The sequence below is a fragment of the Panicum virgatum genome, chromosome 4N, assembly GCF_016808335.1.
Source record: "Panicum virgatum strain AP13 chromosome 4N, P.virgatum_v5, whole genome shotgun sequence".
Taxonomy (NCBI): Eukaryota; Viridiplantae; Streptophyta; class Magnoliopsida; order Poales; family Poaceae; genus Panicum; species Panicum virgatum.
In genome coordinates this window covers 1,940,872-1,965,429 of record NC_053148.1, presented here as the reverse complement: position 1 = coordinate 1,965,429, position 24,558 = coordinate 1,940,872, and the positions used below count along the sequence as shown (strand labels likewise).

General features: G+C 50.9%; 2 protein-coding genes across 4 annotated transcripts; one reads left to right on the top strand and one right to left on the bottom strand.

Moving 5' to 3' along the window:
* Positions 1 to 152: 152 nt before the first annotated feature.
* LOC120671204 (peptidyl-prolyl cis-trans isomerase CYP18-1-like) lies at positions 153 to 1,228 on the bottom strand. The gene is made up of 3 exons (XM_039951486.1): positions 1,131 to 1,228; positions 798 to 1,034; positions 153 to 679 (listed from the first exon to the last, which is right to left on the bottom strand). Exons 1-3 carry the CDS (start codon positions 1,131 to 1,133, stop codon positions 437 to 439), a joined length of 483 nt encoding a protein of 160 aa, XP_039807420.1. The 5' UTR covers positions 1,134 to 1,228; the 3' UTR covers positions 153 to 436.
* A 9,879-nt stretch (positions 1,229 to 11,107) lies between these two features.
* LOC120669643 lies at positions 11,108 to 24,253 on the top strand. 3 transcript variants are annotated; one of them, XM_039949447.1, is made up of 4 exons: positions 11,108 to 12,112; positions 12,396 to 12,535; positions 23,209 to 23,353; positions 23,387 to 24,253. In XM_039949447.1, the coding sequence occupies exons 3-4, from the start codon at positions 23,316 to 23,318 to the stop codon at positions 24,009 to 24,011; spliced, it is 663 nt and encodes a 220-aa protein (XP_039805381.1). In that variant the 5' UTR covers positions 11,108 to 12,112; positions 12,396 to 12,535; positions 23,209 to 23,315; the 3' UTR covers positions 24,012 to 24,253. The 3 variants fall into 3 exon arrangements, with proteins under 3 accessions (XP_039805381.1, XP_039805380.1, XP_039805382.1); XM_039949446.1 differs by having other exon boundaries at positions 23,209 to 24,253; XM_039949448.1 differs by lacking the exons at positions 23,209 to 23,353; positions 23,387 to 24,253 and having other exon boundaries at positions 11,108 to 12,316; positions 12,396 to 12,534.
* Positions 24,254 to 24,558: the final 305 nt, after the last annotated feature.

Here is a 24,558-nt window from a genome sequence, read left to right as displayed (position 1 = left end):
TTCAACTGTATTTAATGCTTCATGCATGTGTCCGAAAATTCGATGTGACGGGTACTGCGCAAACTTTTTTGAACTAAACGCAGCCTAAGAATTATGATATGGTAATTGTCCAATGCAGACAGAAAGAACCAAGCAAATATTTGGATTGTCAGTACAGGCACCAACTTATGTCTTGCTATAACATTCAGGCCATGGCTTGGAAGCACACTATTCGATTTCCTCAAACAGCATAACACGAGAGCTAAGTTTTTGAGGAGTCTAACCAATGCAAACATAAGTTACAGGTCACAGCATCATCAGAGTTAGGCGCTACAGGTTTTGATGATTCGTCCTGTGAAATTACAGTCCACATCCCAATTCACAATTCAGGCTGGGCAAGAAATTGCTGCAGCCAAGATGCAGGATGCCAGGATGAGGTCCTGGTCCTGGTGGTGGATCAGCCGGCGAGCGGGTTTGCGTGGATGGTGACGCGGTTGAGCCTGATCTCGGCGAGCGGCCTGTCCCCTGGGCCGGTCTGCGCCTTCTCCATGAGGTCGAGGACCTCGAAGCCATGGATGACCTTGGCGAAGACGGTGTAGTGGCCGTTGAGGTGCGGCTGCTTGGCGTAGGTGATGAAGAACTGGCTGCCGTTGGTGTTGGGCCCGCTGTTGGCCATCGACATGATCCCCCTCGCGTTGTGCTGCCCACCAATCCAGCACCCGGTCAGTCAGTAAGCGAGGGTTGGGCTCGCCGGAGGAATCAATCGTCGAGCTCGTAAGGGCGGCGGGGGAGAGGAGAGATCGTCAGATCAATGGTACCTTGAGGGACTCCCTGAACTCGTCGGCGAACTTGGTGCCCCAGATGGAGGTGCCGCCCTTGCCGGTGCCGGTGGGGTCGCCGCCCTGGATCATGAAGCCCTTGATGTTGCGGTGGAAGACGGTGCCGTCGTAGTAGCCGCTGGCGCAGAGCGCCAGGAAGTTCTCCGCCGTGCGGGGCACCTGGTCGCAGAACACCTCGCACTTGATGTCGCCCAGGTTCGTGTGCAGCGTCACCGACTGCAAAACCATTCGTCCGTCCGTCCGTCGATTCGGTCAGTAAGGGATAGAAATCGAGAGGAGGAGGGCGAGCGAAGGAAGGGGGGAGAGGCTCACCATGGCGCCGGGGCGGAAGGGAGAGGCGGCCGGGGGGAGAGAGGGGAGGCGGGGGTTTAGGAGGCGGCGAGCCGGCGAGACAGACGACGGGTGGTCTGCGTGTAGCGATGGCAACGGGTATATAACCGTCGGGTGGTGGCCACCCATATCCGTACTGTTAGGATTAAATTTTACCCGTCGGGTTACCCGTACCTGCATATGGGTAAGAAAATGATTCCATACCCATACCCGCCGGGTAATTTTTACCCGTCGGGTAACCCACATCCGAAATCATACCCGAGTATTACATGTAAATATTAGACATTCACATAAAAAATAAATCATTACAAGCTTCATTTCAACGAGTTAATGGCTCATATGGGTTAACATGAGTTAGAGAGGGTTCAACAATATATATACTAGGAGGGTTTAATTGGATTTGAGCTAAATTCATAGGTCATATGTGCTAAAATGAGTTAGATACTTAGGCTCATTTGTTTTTACTGTGGGTATTTCTTACCCACGGGTATGCGGGTATGGGTAGTATAAACCCGCACCCGTACCCGCCATACCCGATGGGTATATGATTTTGTCCAATAATATACCCACGGGTAGAAAAATCATTCCATACCCGCCTTTTTATCGGGTAAAACCCGTCGGGTACTCGGGTTTCGGGTACCCATTGCCATCCCTATCTGCGTGTGCTGTCTGTGTTGTGCGGGCCAAGCGGGGAAGTTGTAGACGATGAAGAAGAAGGCTGCGTGGGTGTGCTGGGCCGTATTGGGTTGGGCCACCGTATAACCGGGATTCGTTTGGTGGAACGGTCCAGAGCTCTCTAGCCCTCACCTGACCGGAGATCGGGGTCCCTCCCATGCAGGTAGCGGATATGAAGCTGCGCCGTGGGCTCCCCATGGGTGGCACTTGAGCTCTGCGCCTTTGGTCCCGGCGCGGCCTTCCGCACCAGGCTAGCCAGCTCGTCGAGCCATTTCCCCTCGGGGGTTCCCGCTCCCGCCTTCAACCGAGGATGGCGTAGCAAAGCACGGGCCGCGGCGAGCGCTTCCCCTGGGGAAATGCTAGCGCGGCTGAGACGGCTGCGAGCCGGTGGCCCTCGCCGCCCGTGCGACCCCGCGCTTCCGCCCGGAACTAGACGACGCGAGCGTCCGCGTCGGCCGATGCCGTTCCGCCTGACTCGGCCCTGGGAGAGTCGAGCCGTGGCGGCGCGGTGACATGCGATACGGGTGGCCGGACGGCCGGAATCGCGGATGGCGAGCCCCCAGCCCCCAGACGAGGAGGGGCGCTGGACTGCTGGAGAGCCCGCGGCGCGGATGCGTGCGTTCGTTGCCACTCTCACCGTCGGAACGGTCAGAGCGGTCTGCCATGGATTCTATGATATTGAGCTTCGCAGAAAGGAAAATTTTATGCCCTACACCCTCTACCTGGAGCGCCAAGTGACGGTGGGTGATTACCGCAAGCAGGGATTCGAGAGAACCCCCGTTTAGAGATTCGGCTAGGGGTGTAAACCACGCAAAGATCTCCCTTACGGAAACAACCTTCCCGAGCTTCGCATGTCGGGTCAGGCCCGGCCTGATCCATGTGGGTGCCCACCTCCATGGGCGGTTGCTCCGAGTGAGGGTCCACAACTGCGCTGCGCTCGGCTAACGTCGCCGGCTGACGCAGCTAGTGGGTCCCCTCTTCCTTAATCGTGTATTGGTCCGGAGTTATGAGTACCCTCATTCTCATTATGCTGTGTATTGATCCGGAGTTATGAGTACCCTCGTTCTCATTACGCTGACACTAGCCTATCAACTCCATGCTTCGACATGGGCTAAAATGAATTAATAAAAATAAGTCTTATAGCTAATTGACGGTGGGTGATTACCGCTAGCAGGGATTCGAGGGAACTCCCGTTTAGAGATTCAGCCAGGGGTGTAAACCGCGCAAGGATCCAAGGATCTTCCTTACGGAAGCGAGTTGAGATTGTGGTTTTTAGACAGGTTCGGGCCGCCAGAGGCGTAATACCCTACGTCCTATGTGTTGTGATTGGTTCTTTGCTGATCTCGAGTTGGAGAGCTCAAGCTCGGAATGTATCAGTCAGGTACCGAAAGAGCGGTCCCTTTACATGTCCTGAGACCTTCTATTTATAGACTACAACTGCCTTCTTTGCTTCTGTCTAACTTGTGTGAACACCCCCTTTACATGGTGGGCGCCATCTTCCAGCCTGCCCCGCCCTTGTCAGGCAGTCAGGAGGATTGTCGGCCCGCTGTAGCAGGTCCTGGGGGACCTAGGTCAGAGGCGCTCTGGGGTGACCTCGGGGGTGTCCCGGGGTGGCCGTAGACACTGTCGGGTGGACCGTTGCGTCCCGAAGTAATCTGGGGTCGTCTAGCGGGCCCTCGTGTCCTGGGATATTCCAGGAGGACGCCCGGGGTGGCCCGAGGCAGCCACGTGGCGGTTCCGGGGTCGCCCCGTGGACCCTCCTGGTCCGGGGTGACCTTGGTCAACCTCGGGGAGATGGCCGGGGTCGCCATGGTTTCTACCGTGACGGAGGGCGCAGTATATGGTGTTGGGTCCCAGCCACTATCCATCTTCGAGTCGATGGGACGGGTAGCTCATGGATAAGCTATCCGCCGCTTATCCTTTTATCGTCTAAGCGCACGGCACCCCCGTAATTATGCTGTTCTTACAAGGAAGCCGCGCGCCCCCTCGGGCTGTTCTTACGGGGAAGCCGCGCGCCCCCTCGGGCTCCGCATCGAGCCCGACGGCTGGATGCCATAACTGCCTGGTAAATATCTTTTTACCAAGCGGGTGTCTTCGAGGGGAAGAAAACGGCCTTCCCGGGCTTCGTGTGCCGGGTCAGGCCCAGCCCGCTCCATGTGGGTGCCCACCTCCGTGGGCGGTTGCTCCGAGTGAGGGTCCACAACTGTGCTCGGCTGATGCCGCCGGCTGACGCCGCTGGTGGGTCTCCTCTCCTTAATCGTGCATTGGTCCGGAGTCATGGGTCTCTTCTCCTTAATAATAATAAATATCTCTCACACTCTCTTTCATCTATTAAATATTTTGACACATAATCTATAATACATATTTATTATTATCAAGTAGTGATGGATTTTATTTTGTATCACACCTACATCTGTGTTTGATATAAATTTAATTAAACTATTTATTTGTGAATTGGTATTATTCTTTTATCACATATGAATACATGGTGACAAATATCGTGGGTAGTATTTTATATAAATAATATATTAGTAATGATAAAATAGTAATTTATAATTTTATATTGGTGCATTTTTAATATTTTATTATAATTATATAATTTAGTTCAGAGGTAGGTACTTTAACTTATAATAACGATATAATTAAATAATTTATATGCAAATTTAGGGGGTTCTTTGCATTATTTTTACAATGGCATATATAGGTAATTTATACAAAGATTATGGGGTTACAATTTGTTTAATAATGGCAGAGGTGGATAATTTAGATATATATTTAGGGGTTACTTTAGTCTATTTTCTTAATGATAAAGGTGGATAATTTATTAAGAAAAGATAATAGATCAAGTGACTATTATTATTTGAGTTTTTGGATTGATGCCGAACGTTTCTGATTTTTTTGAGAATTTCTAGGATTTCTCTATTTTTAGAATGTTTATCTAGAATTCTCAGTGGCTTTACGTGAAGGTTTCAAAGAAGCCTCTAATTAGTAATAGTAATATTCCACACATGATTGCTTAATTTATTTACAAATTTATGGGTTATTTGTATTATTTTTTATAATGGTAGGTAGGTAATTTATATGAGAATTAGGGGTTACTTTAGATTTTTTATAATATCAGAGGTGGATAATTTAGATACATATTTAGAGGGTTAGTTTAGTCTATTTTCATAATGGTAGCGATGGATACTTTATTAGCAAAGATATTAGATCCAATGACTATTATGATTAAAGTTGTCGAATTGACGGTCGGGTGTTTCTAATTTTTGTGAGAATTTCTTTATTTTTTATAGTATCCACCTATTATTCTGGGCGGTTTCTTGTGGAGGCTTCTTTGAAGCCTCCAATTAGTAACATTAAAATAGAACTTCTTTATATTAGTTTGTCGTTGCCCACGATGCCGATGGCGCGATGCTGCGATGCCACGACCACGAGCGAGTATGCGTCAGCAGACGGGGAACCAGGAGCTACGAGCGGGGGCTCCTGTATAACCTAGGGCCTATTTGACAGGGCTCCGGCTCTTCCAAAAATAGCTCTGGCTCCGGCTCCTCAGATGGAGCGGCTTCTCTGGTGGAGTTGGAGCCGTTTTAGAAAATATTTGGCAAAACAGCTTCACTTGTTAGATTGATATGTAAGCCGCGTGAAGCCACGATTTCATGGCTTCACCTTGCCTGTGTAAGCCGCCGATAGCTTCAGGACGTGTGAAGCCGGTTACAAAACAAACGTTTGGGAAGGCTTTGCCTGGAGCCACTCGTGAAGCCGCTCCAGAAGCCCCCCAAACGGAGCCTTAGACCTCCTCCATCGGTTACAGCCAGCGCGGGCGACATCGTTGAGGTGGCACATTTGCAAGCAGACCTCGGGTCGTGTGCCTGTGAGGAGCACGGGGTTGTTGCTGGGCGAGGAATGTGTGGCTAGCGAGAGGCTCCTGGCACTGTTCATCAATTAGAAAAATGGTTTAGCCGGCGACGTCGCCGACGGTTGGAGGAGGCCTTACGCAAGATGTATAACCTATGTATCTATAAACCCATTAGGCTCAAATTAGATTCATTATTTTTGAAAAAATAATTCAACATTTCAAAATAATAGATTCAATATTTTTCAGAAACGCATACATCAACATGTTGAAAATATACTACCTTCAATATATTTTACAAACTATTTCAATATCTCAAAAAAATAGATTCAACATTTGTCAACGACTAGATCAACATTTTTTTTCAATCTGCCTTCGTCTCCGGCGCATGGAAGAAACCATGCGCGAGACACCGGGTGGGGACCCGCCCGCAGCGGCGGCACCCGATTAAGGCCTCTGCGCGGCGGGGGAGCAGGGGATGGGGCACGGCGGTGGCGGCGGCGAGCTACAGTGGAGGATGGCCGCGGCGGGAAGCAGGGCGGAGGCGGGGGTGGCTGCGGCGATGGCGCGGGTGAGGAGGAGAGAGTGGAGGGGCGGCCAGAGAAGGAAGACGAGATGGTGAGGGAGCAAAAAAATCGGATGTCTAGCAGGCCTTGCACGAATGTTGAAAAGTGGAAGGTGGGGAAAATCTTCCGGATGTATAGAATGTTGAAAAGTCGCGTAAAGATGGATCAAACGCAAGCACGCAGCTTGGCAGCTGGGCCTTCCTTTCTTTTATTTTTTTTGATTAAACGGTACCTGTATTATACCAAAAGACGTACAAATACGAAACGAAGCCCATACAGGAACCTACTAGACGCGTACAGAAGGGACAGCTGTACCCACACGCTTACACAAAAGACCCTGAAAGAAAAGAAAATTACAACCAAGTCCCTCGGATCTCTTGTGCTTGTAGAAACCGCCGTTCGTCTCCATCGCCGCCACTCTCCTCGGCCACGACGAACGCCGAGGCCGAAAAAGAACAACAGGACACCCAAAGCCAACAGGAGCTCCATAGCACGAAGGCGTTGAGATGAGCCGCAGAACGAAGCAACGAAGAAAGCATGTCGGCTGGGGACGCACCCCGAGCACCTGAGGCCATGGAACCACTCCTTTTGCCTTGCCGACGAACAGCAAGAAGCAGGAGAGATTCCATCCACCCAACCACCACAAACCCCTTAGCTATCCCACTGCAAGAACCCGGCGAGCTCCAATCCGTACCTAGTTGAAGCACCGCCGGCAAGACTCCTACACAGGAGAAACACAGATCCAGAGTAGACACCACGCGGGCGGAAACTCCGGACCTCGCGAGCTCCTCCCCCACAAACCTCTCGCCGGTGCCGGAGTATACACCAACGAAGCGGGGATGAGGCCGGAGAGACTTATTCCATGGCTGCGCCGCCGCCGCCGCCTCGCCGCCGCCGCCCGGAAACCCTAACCTAGCTAGCCTAGGACCTACTCTACACCGCCGGTCGAGGAAGCACAGGTCCCCTCCACATCCGAGGCCACGAGGGCCGCCGGAGGCGAAGAGGAACCGCGCCCTCGCCGGCGGGAGCACCGGACTCCTCCTTTTCGCCGCTCTCAACTGTAGCAGGAAGGAGAAAAGGAAGAGACTAGAACTAGCAAAGGGAGTCCGGACCTTCCTTTATTTGCTCCTACGGCCTGCCTACCTTCGATTTGCTTCTGTACGCATAGTTAAAAAAAAACTCGACCGGCGGTGGAAAGACCGCCCCCACGGCTTTCAATTAAGAAGAGGCCAGTTGACCCCGGCCGAGAAAACCCCCGAAAGCCGGCTTCTGGGCTTGGACTGGCGGCACCTTGGCCCTGGGCCGGTCCGTAACCTTCATGGGCCGGGTTCCATCGCCCACTGGGCCGGGCCGTAGCCACATGGGCCGGGTTCCGTCGCCCAAGAGCCGTGTCGCACAGCCAAGCTCAACGGAAGCACAGCGATGGGGTTTTTTTCCCACAGGCGGGGTAAATCCGCCCCGGAGGGGGTTCGAACCCCCCACATGTGGAGTGCCGCCGGTTGCTTCGCACCAACTGGGCTAACAACCTTAGGCCTGTACGCATAGTTTGTTCTGAAGGTATGCGTGCGGGGTTCCATGTACACGTATGCAAAGTGTTTTTTTGGGTGGGGGCGGCCATGGCCCCTGCCGGCACCCTCCCAGTTCCGCCACTTGGAAGCACCGTACAAATTCTTGCAAACGAGATTTAACTGATAGTTCAGTCCACGCTAGAGGTGGAGGGAGAAAAACAAGCCAAATAATTTTTTGTTCAAAACCTCTAGCGTAGCATGGACTAGTTCGAACTTTGGATAACCTGCAAACACTGTAGGCTGGAGGAGCCATGGGGATCAAGAACTCCACCACAATCTTTGCCCAGAGCTGGAGCAGCACTCAAAGCCGTCTGGTGCGCGTGGAAGTCCTCGTCCTCTTCAGCAACTTGATCTGGATCCTCGTCGAGTTGCTTGGCGCACGCCGGCGGCGCTATAGCCTTGGGTTCTTCCGCTTCTTCGTGTGGTCGGTGTACACACTCTTCACCGTGTTTGGCCCCTATACCATCGGATTGTTGCAGGACGGTTCCTTTCGTGACCAGACATTCGTCCTATGGGGCACCATCCTCCTCCTCATCCAAGTGAGTGCCGATTCCCTCTCCGTTTACAGCATTCATGACATTGAGCAGAGGAAAAGGATGCTTGTGCAGCATGTGCTACAGATCATTCTAGTGCTATGGCTGATTGGGAATAGCAAAGGTCACACCAGAAGCTACTAGGCAACCATCTGGATATTCTGGATTCAGAGCATCATTTTGAGATATAGAAAGTCTGGGGTTTTGAGCAACGCGAGCAAAAAAGGAGGTTTACTGAAGCAGTCAAAGGTGGTTGCTGATTATATGATGATCGAGCATGAGCAAATATCTCCGGACGTCACACCGAATCCTAAAACTATGGAAGGTTACAAGTACATATTTCATGGTGAAGAAGAAGTAGCTTCTCTACTTCCCACTGCACCTGAATATAGAGTTGCATTTAAAGAGGCGACAAGTACAATTTTCAACGTGTTCAACTTCCAAAGGAGGGTGTGTGGAAAATGCACCACCATTGATTCCGTGTGGCGATGGATCGAGAGTCAGAGCATGCTCACCGTGGAAGCTGGGGAAACAATAAAGAATGTTGCGCTCTCCTCTTCATTGTTTAAATTGTTGAAGCGCATATTGTGTGGATACCAGATTGGTGAAGCTGGGCGCGCCAAGATATTAGATTTCGTGCTTCATGGGCTTATCTCTAGAGGAGGTTACTATGTTCGCACTTTTAGAGTTGTAGAGATGGAGTTGGCATTTCTGTATGATTTCCTCTACACAAGGTACCACACCAAGAGTAATGCATACTTTGGTTTCACATTTTACAATGTTGTAGGATTCATTATGGTTTGGAATAGTATCTCTGGAGCATTTAGCCGGCACTACCATTGTAGTAATTTGGAACAGAGAGTCCATGGAATCGATGTTATTCACTGTGTAACCGTTGTGCTGCTTATCATTGTTTAGTGTTGTCCTTTTTACCTCTCACCAAGGACAGGAGGTGGGACATAGTGGACGAGCTCAATAGCTACAGACAACCCACATGAATGTCAGGGATGTCTAATATTAAAAGAGTAAATCGTGAAGCACAGAAATGCTGGCAAAGAGCATTTGGGCAATACTCCCTGCTACTGGACTTTGACTACCACTCGTGGAATGTGCTACCCTTTTTGTCACTGGGTCTGGTAGATAAAACAAGAGAGGGACAAAAGGCTGGGAAAAAGATCACGGTGACAGAAGAAATCATCGAGCGCGTCCTTTCTGGGTTTAAAGAGAGCAATGGGCAGCTACAAGATGGGCAGTCAGCTCTGGCCAGAAATCAGCTGCTAAGGCTGTCCACAGCGGGGGAGCAAGAGCAAATTTGCTCCCTCCTCGTTTCCCACGCCATCTCTGTCTACAGTGTCAAACAGTACATCTACAGTGTCAAACAGTGTATTTGCTCCTTCATTTACTCCCTCCACTGTGGACGGTCTAAGCCAATTCTCATGGTCGTGCACCCTGCCCACACACATCCATAAGATTCTCGTATGGCACATCGGGACTACCATCGCCATGGATGGGCACCAGGTTCCCCAAACCGACGACTATCATGTCGCCAAGATACTGTCAGACTACTGCGCCTATCTGGTAGCCTTTGTTCCGGACATGCTACCCGGCCATGGCTATGACACCCAGCGCATCTTCGACGCCGTGGTCATGGAGGCTCGGGAAGGCCTCACGGGGTGTGACACTGTGCGCCGTAGGAGCGAGAAGCTGATGATGATTGTCCTGCCGAGCGACGGCAGTTGCACAATCCTAGAGCTGGGGGGGCAGGCTCGGGAGAGAGCTAAGAGGAGTAGTTCCAGAGACGCGGAGGTGGAAGGTGCTGGCTGACTTCTGGGCGGAGTTCATCCTCTTCCTCGCGCCGTCAAGCAATGTTGAGATCCACTCTGAGAAGCTCGCCGCCGGCGGGGAGTTCATGACCCATCTCTGGGCACTGCTCACACACGCCGGCATTCTGGAGCGCCCCTTGACGACCGATGGTGTGGGAGGCGGTAGCAATGGTGCCCCTGCACATGATTCTCCTGTTTGAGCAATCAAAACATTCTTCATCCTCGCCATTGTTCTGGTCTGAAGCATAGTGCGTCCGCTTCAGCTGGAGTTTAGTTATTTATTATTAATGAGCATTTGTCAGATTTGGAGTTAATTTGGGTACAGTGTGGATCTTGTTGTTAGCCGTGTGCTGTTCGTGTAAGAGTAAAGCAGAGTTGTCTCTGCCCAAATTACGAAGCTAACTCCAGCTGTCTTATTTTAAAGCAATTCAATGATTAATCGATCTGATTGGGGTACTCCAACACTGTCTCTAGAATACGTGCACAGTGAGGAGTTGAGGATCAACCACGGACACCGCGCTCCGTGCACCGATTGCCAGCCGATCTCGACCTGCCGAAACCTTGGCGAATTAATCAACTACCAACCTTGGCAGGACGATGCTGGCTGATTTGATCAGAGGGCCGCAGGGCGACGTGCGGTCACCCTCTCGCCATTATTAGTAGTCCTTGTTAGTGGTCCCTCTCACGATTATTAGTAGTAGAGATTTCATTTTCATTGGACAAGCAATTGACCAATAATTTCTTAGATCATATATGTTTTTTCTTTCGTTATACAAAATTGATTATTATATAGTAAATACTCACCTGTGATTATGATTTTGTATTGTACAAATAACACATTAGAGTAGTTGTCATTGTCAGCTAAAATCTTATTGTAATGAAAATAAATACGCCAACTAATTCAAGTGGAGGAAGTACTTCAACTTCTTGGGTGGATTAGCGTGGAGCCGTGGACTAGTTCAGTTGACTTGCCCCTTCTCCCTCCACCTCTAGCGTGCACTCTGGCTCGAACTTTGGATAACCTGCAGGCACCGGAGAAGCCATAGGGATCAAGAACTCCACCGCGGCCTTTGCCCAGGGCTAGGGCAGCACCCAAGGCCGGCTGGTGCGAGTGGAAGTCCTCGTCCTCTTCAGTGCCTTGATCTGGCTCCTGGTCGAGTTGTTCGGCGCACATCGGCTGCGGCATAACCATGGGTTCTTCCGCTTCTTCGTGTGGCCAGTGTACACGCTCTTCACCGTGCTTGGCCCTTACACCATCGGATTGCTGCAAGACGGTCCCTTCCGCAACCAAACGTTCGTCCTATGGGGCACCATCCTCCTCATCCAAGTGAGTGCTGATTCCCTCTCCATTTACAGCATCCATGACATTGAGCAAAGGAAGAGGATGCTCGTGCAGCACATGCTATAGATCATCCTCGTGCTTTGGCAGATTGTGAATTGCAAAGGTCACAACAAATGCTACACTGCAACCATTTGGATATTCTGGATTCAGAGCATCATTTTGACGTACAGAAAGTCTGGGGTTTTGAGCAACGCGAGCGAAAAAGGAGGTTTGCTGAAGCAGTCAAAAGTGGTTGCTGATTACATGATGACTGAGCATGAGCAAATACCTCCGGGAGTCACTCCGAATCCTAAAACAATGGAAGGGTACAAGTACATATTCCACGGTGAAGAAAAAGAAGCTGTCTTGCTTCTCAAAGCACCTGAATATAAAGTTGGATTTAACGAGGTGATAGCGACCAAATGCACCACCATCGATTCTGTATGGCGACGGATCGAGAGTCACAGATTTCTCACCAAGGAAGCTGCGGAAACAGTGAAGGACGTTGCGCTCTCCTTCTCATTGTTTAAATTGTTGAAGCGTAGATTGTGTGGGTACCAAATTGGTGAAGCTGGCCGCGCCAAGACATTAGATTTCGTTCTTAATGGGCTCATCTCTGAAGAAGGTAACTATGCTCGTGCTTTTAGAGTTATAGAGATGGAGTTGACATTCCTATATGATTTCCTCTATACAAGATATGACACCAAGAATGCTCAGTACTGGGGCTGGACATTTTTCTCTGTTGTAATAACAGTTACTGTTTGGAATAGTATCTCTGGAGCATTTAGTCTGCACTACCATCGTAATAATTTGGAACAGAGAGTTCATGGAACCGATGTTACTCGCCGGGTAACCATTGTGCTGCTTATCATTGTTTTAATATTATCCTTTTTACCTATCATGGACAGGAGGTGGGACATAGTGGACGAGCTCCATAGGTATGAAAAACCCAGGAGGAGGTCGTCAGCAGCGTCTGCTATTTCTAAACCTGCTATTTCTAAAGTAAATGGTGAAGCACGGAAATGCTGGCAGAGAGCGCTTGGGCAGTACTCCTGTGGGACCGAAGCCAGCGACCAGAGGGGGGTGAATAGGAGCCGATCAAAATTTCTTCGAAATTCGAATCATCGGCATATGTCCTAAAATCGCCCAAGCCCTCAAGCGTTCTGACCAAAGTTTGGAGTAGCTATTGAAAAGCTAACCCAACACAAAAGGCCTCGAACGAGCGAGCGAAACCACGAAGCAAAACGGAAGCGAATCGGGAAAACTACAGAACTGATCTGCCTGGACCGGTCTGACCGGTGCGCTGGACCGGTCTGACCGGTGCGCGGGACCGGTCTAACCGGTCGTGCCTACCGGTCTGACCGGTAGCACCCAGAAAACCCCCGAGAAATTTGATTCAAACATTGAATCTCGAGCAAACGACTACGAAAATCGGTGAAACTTGGGGGATTGCTTCGCCCCTACCCCGTGAACATATCCCCAAAAGATCTCGTCTTAAAGATCAACGATTCTTGAGAATTCGAGAGGAGATCAAAAGGGTTGGGGTTTTCTCTAAAACTCAAGAACTCGAATTCGAAAGAGCTCGTGATTCCAGAGGGTGTAGGACAGGGCTAGATGCACGGGAATCACAGCTAAGAACTCGTAGCCTCCTCTCAATCAAGTGTGCCAAAAACGAAATCGAAAATCCATTGCACAAGGCACAAAACCAGGGGATTGAATCGAATCAAAAGCCCAGAGGGCACGAGGAGGATAGGGCCTCCTTTCCCAATCAAATCCCTTACAAGGTTTCAACAATCCATGGACAAAATCAACTCAAACGAGAGGAACAGAGGGAGGGAGACGCAGGGGCGGCGGCCTGGAGAAACAGAGAGTCCACGAACAGATTACAAAAACCGCCATTAACCTAACACAAGTGAAGGGGTATTTATACCCGCGGGACCGGCCAGACCGGTACGCTGGACCGGTCAGACCGGTTGGTTAGACCGGTCAGACCGGTGCCAGGGACCGGTCAGACCGGTTGGCCTGCAGCACCCCCTGTACACGATCTCATCCGACGGCCGAGGTTCTTTCTTCGAAACGAAGTCTTCTCCGCGATGCCGCCGTCTTGATGAAGATCCAGTCCGCGGTTTTGGAGGGTCCGCGAAACCCGGGTAGGTGGCCGGTTTTGAGAAAACCGCCAAAACCTCACGCGCGAGAAGATTCCCGCTTCCGCGCCGTGGCCCTAGACGCCGTTCCCGCCTCGGCCTTCTGACGACCCTAGACGCCGTCCGACGCCCGTCACCTCCTCGCCCGCAGCGAGGCCCTAGACGCCGTCGACGCCCGTCGCCTCCGTCAGTCCCGAGACCGACGCCCGTGCCTCCACGACTTGGCGTCTTCAACCGCCGTCCGCCTCCTTGGTTTTGTGGCGCAAACCAAGAAACCCGCCTTCCGTCGCCGCTTGCGCCCTTGATCCAGGAGTGGACGCCACAGCTGCCGCCCGGTCCGAGCTCCGGTCCCGGCTGCCCTTCACCGCCGTCCACCGCACGGTCCATCGGCCACAGCACCTCCACGGCAGCTCCACGTCGACACTCGACGCCCGTGTACCTGCAATCCAAAGACCAAACGCACGATCACACCGCACGGTTGAAAATTCACTCATCACAGACAGGGTAGAGTACTCACATTCCTCAATCTCCCCCTTGATGAGTGCATTGTCAACACACCACAAACGAACCAAGAGAAGTGAAAGAGAAGAACAAGGAAACACGAAAGAGAAGAACTCAAGCAGGTAACAAAAAGCTCAAAAAGGCAAGAACAGTCACTTACTCAAGCAAAGATCGATCCCCTAAGACAAGGGCAACGGCTCGACGCAATCGATCAAAAGACAAAACATGACTCCTCAAGGATAGAGGTAACGCTCGACGCAGTCATGCAAGAAGCAGAGGGAAAACGAGGAAAACTAGGAGCCAAAACCAAAACAGAAACTCCACAAGCAAAGTTTTTCCCTCTCACATGTGCAACTCTCCCAAAATGATGCACTCTCAAAGCCCTGTGCACAACAAGTTTTTCAAAAATCAAACAAGTCTCCCCCTTATTCGATCACTTCTCTCAAAATTCTCCCCCTTGTTGGCACATGCACACATCAAGTCTAAAAAGACCTAAAGCTCCCCCTGAAGCAAAAACTCCCCCTGAACAGATGTTATGCAATGAATGCAATGCAGGAGGTGTAAGTGAAAGCATTCAGGGATACAAAGATATGAGCAACATCTAGTAACAAGCACGTGTGCATCCATAAACAAGACCTGCATCTAACTCAACAGGGTATATCAAATCAGTCTAGAGCTAGGCAAGTTCAGTTTAGGAGAAATAAAAGCATCACCCTTGATCTAGCACTAACAAGTAGGGAATGGAAAGCAGTGCTACTCAAACTCATACAGGTGAGCCAAACCAGCCAAAACATGTTGCGAACATTCATTTTTCAATCAAATTTGTATCAAGCAATTCTTAAAGCCAGGGGTTGAAAGCTTGTCATGCTTTACTTAGCAACGAGGCCAAGCCTATGCCAACAGACAATCAGAAGCTTAAAGCACTCGTTTCAGTCATGCACAGCCTTGCCCGGGTTCTCACAAGTGCAAAGTGAGCCGTCCCGAAAGCTCGATCAGTGCGACAAACAATCCCACCTGGATCTTTTCAATCCATTTCATGAGCAGTTCAAGCAATTTTTATCAGATTTAGATCATTTCAAATATGAATTGTTGAACGAAAAGGCACACTAGCATGAATAAGATAGCAAAGCACATCAACACACCCTAACATGCTAGTAGCCAAGACAGGGTGATCATGTTTTCAGATTTTCAAATCAAAATAGCTTAACTCAGATGATGTCATATACACAATGGAGCAAGCTATACATGATCAAGTTTATCAACTCACACTAGCAGGCACTAGAAGATCATAGCAATGTATACATGAATGCTAGTGCAAGTGAGACAATGCAAAATGCAAACATGTACAATGCAACTACCAAACCTAGAAAACAAAGAGAAGCAAATAAAATCTACGCAGCTAACCAAAGAAAAGTCAGCAATCAAAAGGGGTAGCAAACCCCAAGCTCCCCTCGCAAGCGAGCAAAGGTGTCCTGCTCTAGCGGTTTGGTGAGGATATTTGCGGTTTGCCTCTCTGAAGGGACATGAATCAGGTCTATGTGTCCTCTCTCATGTTTGTCTCGCAGGAAATGGAATCAGATGTCTATGTGCTTAGTTCTGGAGTTTAGGACAGGGTTCTTTGCAATGCTAATGGCTGACATGTTGTCTACAAAGATAGGAACCCTATCAAAACTCAAGCCATAATCCTGCAAGGTTTGTTTCATCCAAAGTATCTGGGAGCAACAGCTAGCAGCGGCAACATACTCGGCTTCTGTGGAAGAAAGCGCTACGCTAGCCTGCTTGCGAGAGGACCAAGACACCAAAGATGTACCGAGAAATTGACAAGTGCCGGATGTCGACTTGCGATCCAACCGACACCCACCGAAATCGGCATCAGAAAAGCCCACCAAAACCAGAGAAGAATCCGCAGAATACCAAAGACCAAATTCAGTGGTGAATTTCAGATACCTGAAGATGCGTTTCACCACCTGCCTGTGGGAGGTGCGCGGCGAAGCCTGATACCGCGCGCAGAGGCAGACGCCGAACTGGATGTCCGGTCGCGTCGCCGTCAGGTACAGGAGAGAGCCGATCATGCTCCTGTACTCCTTCTGGTCCACCGCCTCGCCGTCCAAGTCCTCATCAAGCGCCGTAGATGTGCTGATCGGAGTCGGCTGAGGAGACAAGTCACTCATGTCGAATTTCCGCAGCAAGTCTCTAGTGTACTTGGCTTGATGGACAAAAGTGCCCTGAGGAGTTTGCTTGATCTGCAGCCCGAGGAAGAACTGCAACTCACCCATCATGCTCATCTCGAACTCCCTAGACATCTGCTCAGAAAACTTGGAGACAAGAGCGTGAGAAGAACCACCAAAGATAATATCATCCACGTATATCTGAACTAAAAGAAAATCAGTGCGAGATCGCATGAGGAACAAAGTCTTATCCACACATCCCATTTTAAAACTCTGAGCCAGCAAAAAGGTTTTCAATCTATCATACCAAGCTCTAGGTGCCTGTTTCAAACCGTAAAGAGCTTTCTGAAGTTTATAAACACGGTTTGGAAACTTGGGATTTTCGAAACCAGGGGGTTGCTTTACATAAACCTCTTCCTCGATAAAACCATTCAAGAAGACAGATTTAACATCCATTTGGAAAACCTTAAAACCCTTGGAAGCAGCAAATGCAAGAACGATTCGAATAGCTTCCAAACGAGCAACAGGAGCAAAGGTTTCCTCAAAATCAATACCCTCTTTTTGGCAAAACCCCTGGGTAACAAGACGAGCCTTGTTTCGAACAACCAAATCATCCTCACCCTGCTTGTTTTTAAAAACCCACTTTGTTCCGATGGGATTACAAGCAGGTGGAGGCTCGACTAAAACCCAAACTTGGTTTCTTTCAAACTTTCAAGTTCCTCATGCATGGCATTGACCCAATTAGAATCAGAAAGAGCGTGTCCAATATCTTTGGGCTCAAAAGAGGCAACAAACGCTGAATGAGCAAAGCCAGCGATACTTGTTACCTTGGACCTGGTGACTCGCTCGTTGAGATCACCTAGCATCTATTGAGGTGGATGGTGACGCTGAATGTGTCGTGGTGCTTCCCGTGTCGAAGTCGCTTCCTCCTCAACCAAAGCTGGTGTCTCCTCAAGATCAGCTGGTGTAGCCTGAGTCACCTCGTCGAACAACCCCCGTGAAGTAGACGTAGTCGGATCGGGGCCATCTTCATCGTCCGAGCTCGTAGCAGAGATAGCTGGGTCCACAGCACGCGTGGTAGCCTCAGCATCGCCATCTGTAGCTTCTTCCTCCTCATCTTCAAAGATGGAGGTGCCGAGCTCATCATCTCCTGCAACTTCAAAGACAGAAGAATTGCACGGTGCAGTCTCATCGAAAGTGACCTCACAAGTCTCTCTGACGATGTTAGTATCAATAATCAGCACACGGTACGCTCTAGAGTGAGAAGCATAACCGAGAAAAATACCATCAGACGAGTGAGACTCAAACTTATCAAGATTTCCATCTTTCAGCACAAAACACCGGCAACCGAAAACTCTGAGATGGTCAACACGGGGCTGGCGTCCAAACCGCAACTCATAAGAAGTCCTATGCATGAAAGCACGCAAGAAAATGCGGTTGGACACGTAACAAGCGGTGTTAACCGCCTCAGCCCAGTATTTGCGAGGAGTCCTATGCTCATCGAGCATCGTCCTCGCCATCTCAACCAGCGTCCGATTCTTCTGCTCTACAACTCCATTCTGCTGTGGAGTGTAGGGAGAAGAATACTGATGTTCGAGCCCTTGATCACTGCAAAAGGCGTCAAAACGAGCGTTTTTGAATTCTGTGCCATTGTCACTGCGGATCGCTCGCATGGCCTGGGGTAGCTCGTTTTTCAACCTCAAGATCAAGTCTCGAACAAATTCGAAAGCCTCATCCTTGGTTCTCATGAAAAATACCCAAGAATAGCGAGAAAAGTCGTCCACAATCACAAGCACGTACCACTTCCCACCAATAGACATCACCCTAGAAGGACCAACTGTGTCCATGTGTAACAATTCTCTAGGGTGAGCGGTCATCACCTGATTAACAGGCGGATGAGAAGCGGCAATCATTTTGCCGTGGCAACACGGATGGCAAACAAGGTTCTTCTCAAACTTCAGTCTGGGCAATCCTCGGATCAGGCCAAGTGAGCTCAGTCTCGACAAAAAATCGAAGCTCAAATGTCCTAGTCTCCTATGCCACTTCCACAAATCAGAAGAAGGACCAGCCATCAAGCAATGAGAAGGGCCAAAAGGAGTTCCAGAGAAGTCAACCAAGAAAACTCGATCGCGAGGTGTAATCCTGCAAACCAAATCTCCCCTGGAATCCAAAACACGTGAACAGCCCTCCTTGAAGCAAACCTCAAACCCCTCATCAAGAAGTTGCGAAACAGAGAGCAAATTAAAACCAAGATTCGAAACCAAAGCAACTTCTCTCAGGGTAAAGCGATCAGAAACTCGAACAGCGCCAAGACCACATACCTTTCCTCTTCCATTATCCCCGAACGCAATGTACTCCTTTGAGCGTAACGGGGTGAGGCTGGAGAACCATTTGTCATTTCCGGTCATGTGGCGCGAACAACCGGAGTCCATGATCCACCTGTTCTCCAAGCCTCCGACCTGCACATCAGTAGTGAGACAAAGGGTGAGCAAATATCTCAACACTGGGGTTAGCAAAGTGAGAAGCAAACCAGTGTCGAGCCATTTGCTCTACAGAAGGGTTAGCAAAACCAGACAAAGCGTATCTCCCGTCCCGTCTACCGCGTGACTGACGAACACCACCGCGAGGAAAACATGGAGTCTCAAAACCTCCTCCAAAGCCTCGGTCCTGTGGTCCATAGCCGTACTGAAAACGACCAGGAGCACGGCCGGCAAAGCGACCACCCGCTGGAGCACGGTAACCACTACCGTCTCCCTGATCTCCACCTACACGGCGCGCCCTAGCATCTTGCCTATCACCACGCCGAGAAGGACCATGCACCCGAGCAGAGTACATGTCCGCGTTCCGTCTCTCCTGCTCTCGCCTCACAGCCCGCTTCCTCCTGAAGCAAAACTCCTCCAGGTGACCTTCCCTGTCACAGAACTCGCAGTGGTACCTCACCTCACGCTTGGGAGGTGGAGGCCGAGCCTGCGGACGGGGAGGAGTGGCCCTCTTCTTTCTGAGCAACCTGGGCTGTGGCATCAGGGAGCGTGTCGAGGGGGTTCCTCAGCGCATTGGGCTTCGGAACCCAAACCTGCTTCTGCGGAGGTGCTTTAGGTGGTTCTTTAAGCACACCATCCGCGGGGTCAACAAGCGAAGGCTGTGTGCTCGTGCTAGCAGTGTTTCCAGCAGCCTTGCCAATCTTACCATACAACCTGTCAAAGTCTGACTTCGTGTATGTGTAACCGACCCCAAACCCATCACCACGCTTGAACTGCTTAATCATCATGCCCAACTGCGGCTCACTGCTAGAAACCCAACTCAGAATCGCCCTAAGATAGGTATTCTCATTCTCCAGGTTGGCTTTCTCTACCGCAAGATTATCCAAATCAGAAATCAAACCAGGGCAAACAGAGCAGTCAATATGTGAGCTAGACTCTACGACCTTAGTCTTTCCAAAAGACTTGATCAAAGCGTTCTTCTCCTCTAGCTCCAACCTAAGCGTGGGACAAAGCTTACAAGCACCAAGCAAAACTGGCCTAGACTTCATCTCCTCTAGCTCGCACACAACAGTAGCAAACTTGGACTGCAAAGAAGCTAGATCAGACTTGAAGATAGGACACTCCTCACATTCAAGTACATCGCTAACAATAGGAGCATCCTTAACCAGTTCTAGTTCATGCTTGGCCTTAGCGAGCTCATGAGACACGTCAGCAAGCGAAATCTTAGCAACATCTAAGTTCGCGACGTTCTCATCATGCTTGGCACGGAGAGCAATAAGATCGTTCATGTGAGATATGCAGCCAGCGCACTCATCCTCACTAGACTTCTCCCTAGCACAAGCCAGCTCAGCCCTAAGCTTTCTACGCTCTTTAGCTGCTTCCTTAAGCAGCCTCTTCTGGTTGTCGAGAGCGGCGTACAACTCCCTAACCTCTGTATCAAGCAGGTCGATCGTGGAGTTTACCTCTGAATCGCTCTCGGATCTAGGAGAAGAGCCGAAGTGCGTCGGTGTAGCGTGTCCACCCGAAGACGCACGAGCACCATTGGCTTCGCCCGCCATGGTGCAGAAGCTCTTGCGCCTACCGGCCGCCAAGCAAAGGTCGATGAAGCCGGTGGCTTCCTTGTCCCGCTTCTTCTTCTTCTTGTCGTCGTCGTCGGAGGTCGGTGAAGAAGAGCGGTCGGTGTTGGAGCTCTTGTCGAGGTCGCTGAGCTGCGCCAGGAAGGCCTTCTCCCGCTTCTTGGCCTTGTACTGGAAGCGCTTCTTGAGCGACTCCTTGTCGAAGCGTCCTCCCCGGTCACGACTGCGGTGCTTGTGGCGCCGACGCTCCTTGTTGGAGCCTCCCTCGTCGCGGTCGCGGTGGCGGTAGTAGTCGAAGGAGTTGTTCTGGCCACCGCCGGACTTCTTGGGGCAATCGGCGATGGAGTGGTTCAGGTCGCCGCAGTTGTAGCACTCGGGGTTCTTCTTCCTCTGCCTGTTGTGGTAGACGCGCTGGAACTTGCTGATGAGAAGGCACAAGTCATCGTCGCCCAGCGTCTCCAGCTTCTCATCTGAAACAGAAGGCAAAGAGGCAAGAGAAAAGCCAAGAGCAGAGTTAGCGTTAGAGCTCGATCCACCTGGGCCAGTCACAAGAGCGACGCTCTTGGAAGGAGGGACACCATTGAGCTTGGCTCGTGTCTGGTTATCCACCTCCGTGGCCTTGAGCTTGCTGAAAAGCTCGTTCACGGTCAGAGTCTCATAGCCTGCAGACTCAATGATCGTGTTCACCTTGAGATCCCACACAGAACGGTCAAGTGCGTAGAGCAACTTGAGAGCCTTCTCGTGCTCTGTGTACTCAAGGGCACCAGCAGATCTGTTCGCATTGACCTTGTTCACAATCGACTGAAAACGACTAAACATCAGGTCAATGCTCTCACCCGGCTCCTGTGTGAAGTTCTCGTACTCACACCGGTGAGTCTCAAACAGTCTGGCCTTCACCTGAGGTGTACCCTCGTGGTAGTTCTCAAGGCACATCCAAATCTTGTGGGCTTCCTGAAAACCCTGGACGCGTGAGAACTCCGCACGAGAAACACCAGCGAACAAGACATTGACAGCCTTGGCGTTAGCCTCATGCTGGGTCACCTGAAGAGGCATGGTCCGAACAGCCAGCATCACGTAAAGCTGGTTCGTGGTAATCTCCCAGACATCGGCTCCCATGCTCTGCAGGAAGGCTCTCATGCGAACCTTCCAGTAGGCATAATCCTCACCGGAAAACACCGGGACCTTACCAAGACTCGCCATGGTCGCCGAGTGGTTTTCGAACCGGTTAAGGTATTGAATACCTCAACCAAGCTCTGATACCAATTGTGGGACCAAAGACGGCGACCAGAGGGGGGTGAATGGGAGCCGATCAAAATTTCTTCGAAATTCGAATCGTCGGCCTATGTCCCAAAATCGCCCAAGCCCTCAAGCGTTCTGACTAAAGTTTGGAGTAGCTATTGAAAAGCTAACCCAACACAAAAGGCCTCGAACGAGCGAGCGAAACCACGAAGCAAAACGGAAGCAAATCGGGAAAACTGCAGAACTGATCTGCCTGGACCGGTCTGACCGGTGCGTTGGACCGGTCTGACCGGTGCGTGGGACCGGTCTAACCGGTCGTGCCTACCGGTCTGACCGGTAGCACCCAGAAAACCCCCGAGAAATTTGATTCAAACGTTGAATCTCGAGCAAACGACCACGAAAATCGGTGAAACTTGGGGGATTGCTTCGCCCCTACCCCGTGAACATATCCCCAAAAGATCTCGTCCTAAAGATCAACGATTCTTGAGAATTCGAGAGGAGATCAAAAGGGTTGGGGTTTTCTCTAAAACTCAAGAACTCGAATTCGAAAGAGCTCGTGATTCCAGAGGGTGTAGGACAGGGCTAGATGCACGGGAATCACAGCTAAGAACTCGTAGCCTCCTCTCAATCAAGTGTGCCAAAAACGAAATCGAAAATCCATTGCACAAGGCACAAAACCAGGGGATTGAATCGAATCAAAAGCCCAGAGGGCACGAGGAGGATAGGGCCTCCTTTCCCAATCAAATCTCTTACAAGGTTTCAACAATCCATGGACAAAATCAACTCAAACGAGAGGAACAGAGGGAGGGAGACGCAGGGGCGGCGGCCTGGAGAAACAGAGAGTCCACGAACAGATTACAAAAGCCGCCATTAACCTAACACAAGTGAAGGGGTATTTATACCCGCGGGACCGGTCAGACCGGTTGGTTAGACCGGTCAGACCGGTGCCAGGGACCGGTCAGACCGGTTGGCCTGCAGCACCCCCTGTACACGATCTCATCCGACGGCCGAGGTTCTTTCTTCGAAACGAAGTCTTCTCCGCGATGCCGCCGTCTTGATGAAGATCCAGTCCGCGGTTTTGGAGGGTCCGCGAAACCCGGGTAGGTGGCCGGTTTTGAGAAAACCGCCAAAACCTCACGCGCGGGAAGATTCCCGCCTCCGCGCCGTGGCCCTAGACGCCGTTCCCGCCTCGGCCTTCTGACGGTTCTAGACGCCGTCCGACGCCCGTCACCTCCTCGCCCGCAGCGAGGCCCTAGATGTCGTCGACGCCCGTCGCCTCCGTCAGTCCCGAGACCGACGCCCGTGCCTCCACGACTTGGCGTCTTCAACCGCCGTCCGCCTCCTTGGTTTTGTGGCGCAAACCAAGAAACCCGCCTTCCGTCGCCGCTTGCGCCCTTGATCCAGGAGTGGACGCCACAGCTGCCGCCCGGTCCGAGCTCCGATCCCGGCTGCCCTTCACCGCCGTCCACCGCACGGTCCATCGGCCACAGCACCTCCACGGCAGCTCCCCGTCGACACTCGACGCCCTGCAATCCAAAGACCAAGCGCACGATCACACCGCACGGTTGACAATTCACTCATCACAGGCAGGGTAGAGTACTCACATTCCTCAACTCCCTGTTACTCGACTTCGACTACCACTCATGGAATGTACTACCGCTTTTGTCACTAGGTCTTGTAGACAAAACAAGAGAGGGACAGAAGGCTGGGAAAAAGATCATGTTGACAAATGAAATCATCAGGCGCGTCCTTTCTGGGTTCAAAGGGAGCAATGGGCAGCTACAAGATGGGCAGTCGGCTCTTGCCAGAAATCAGTTGCTAAGCCAATTCTCATGGTCGTGCACCCTTCCCACACACATCCATAAGATTCTCGTATGGCACATCGGGACGACCATCGCCATGGATGGGCACCTGGTTCCCCGGACCGGCGACCACCGTGTCGCCAAGACGCTGTCGGATTACTGCGCCTACCTAGTAGCCTTTGTTCCATACATGCTGCCCGGCCATGGCTACGACAACCAGTGCATCTTCGACGCCGTGATCATGGAGGCTGGGGAAGGCCTCACCGGGTGTGACACAGTGAGCAACAGGTGTGATAGGCTAATGGCAATGGTCCTGCCGAGCGACAGCAGCTGCACAATCCTGCAGCTGGGGGGCAAGCTCGGGAGAGAGCTTAGAGGCGTGGCTCCGGAGGAGCGGAGGTGGAAGGTGCTGGCTGACTTCTGGGCCGAGTTCGTTCTCTTCCTAGCGCCGTCAAGCAATGTTGAGATCCACGCCGAGAAGCTCGCCGCCGGCGGGGAGTTCATGACCCATCTCTGGGCACTGCTCACACACGCCGGCGTTCTGGAGTGCCCCTCGACGACCGCCGATGTGGGAGGTAACAATGGTGCCCCTGCACATGATTCTCGTGTTTGAGCGATGCAAACATTCTTCATCCGCGTCGGCTTCTGCTGGAGTAATTGATTTATTATGAATGTCCGTTCGTCGGATTTGAAGTTTATTTGGGTATAGTACAGGGTGAATCTTGTTTTTCATATGGTCGTGTTTAGCAGTGTGCTATATTTTGTGTAATAAAGGGGAGTTAATGTCTGATTTACTTTTGTGTGGCTTTAGGGGCATTCGCCAATTCGTTGTGATGAGTTATCCCTGTTGTGCAATGTTTGTCAGGAACTGGCATGGAATACAGCTACCTTATTTTACTACAGCTGTTCCACTGATACCTGATTACCAGAGTTTTGGTGGACGTTTAGACACTACTAGTCGATAGCTAGAGTTGAACCTCTAGGCAAAGTCCAACACACATCAAATTTCAAGGTCAAATCTCAGATACAGAATATCTCCTAAGGATGACATTATTAGAATCCAACTAATGCTTCAAAATTAACAATGTTTTGTCGATGTGTCATTTCTTCATCTCAACAAGACCTTTTCTTTAATTCCTTCCCAATTACTAGGCTCGAAA

What these genes read in the sequence shown, in the direction of transcription:
- LOC120671204 (XM_039951486.1), bottom strand. An exon ending in AGTTCAGGGAGTCCCTCAAG is followed by an intron (nt 680 to 797) that starts GTACCATTGATC and finishes ATTGGTGGGCAG; the next exon opens with CACAACGCGAGGGGGATCAT.
- LOC120669643 (XM_039949446.1), top strand. Translation starts at nt 23,316, where the DNA reads ATGTTGACAAATGAAATCATCAGGCGCGTCCTTTCTGGGTTCAAAGGG.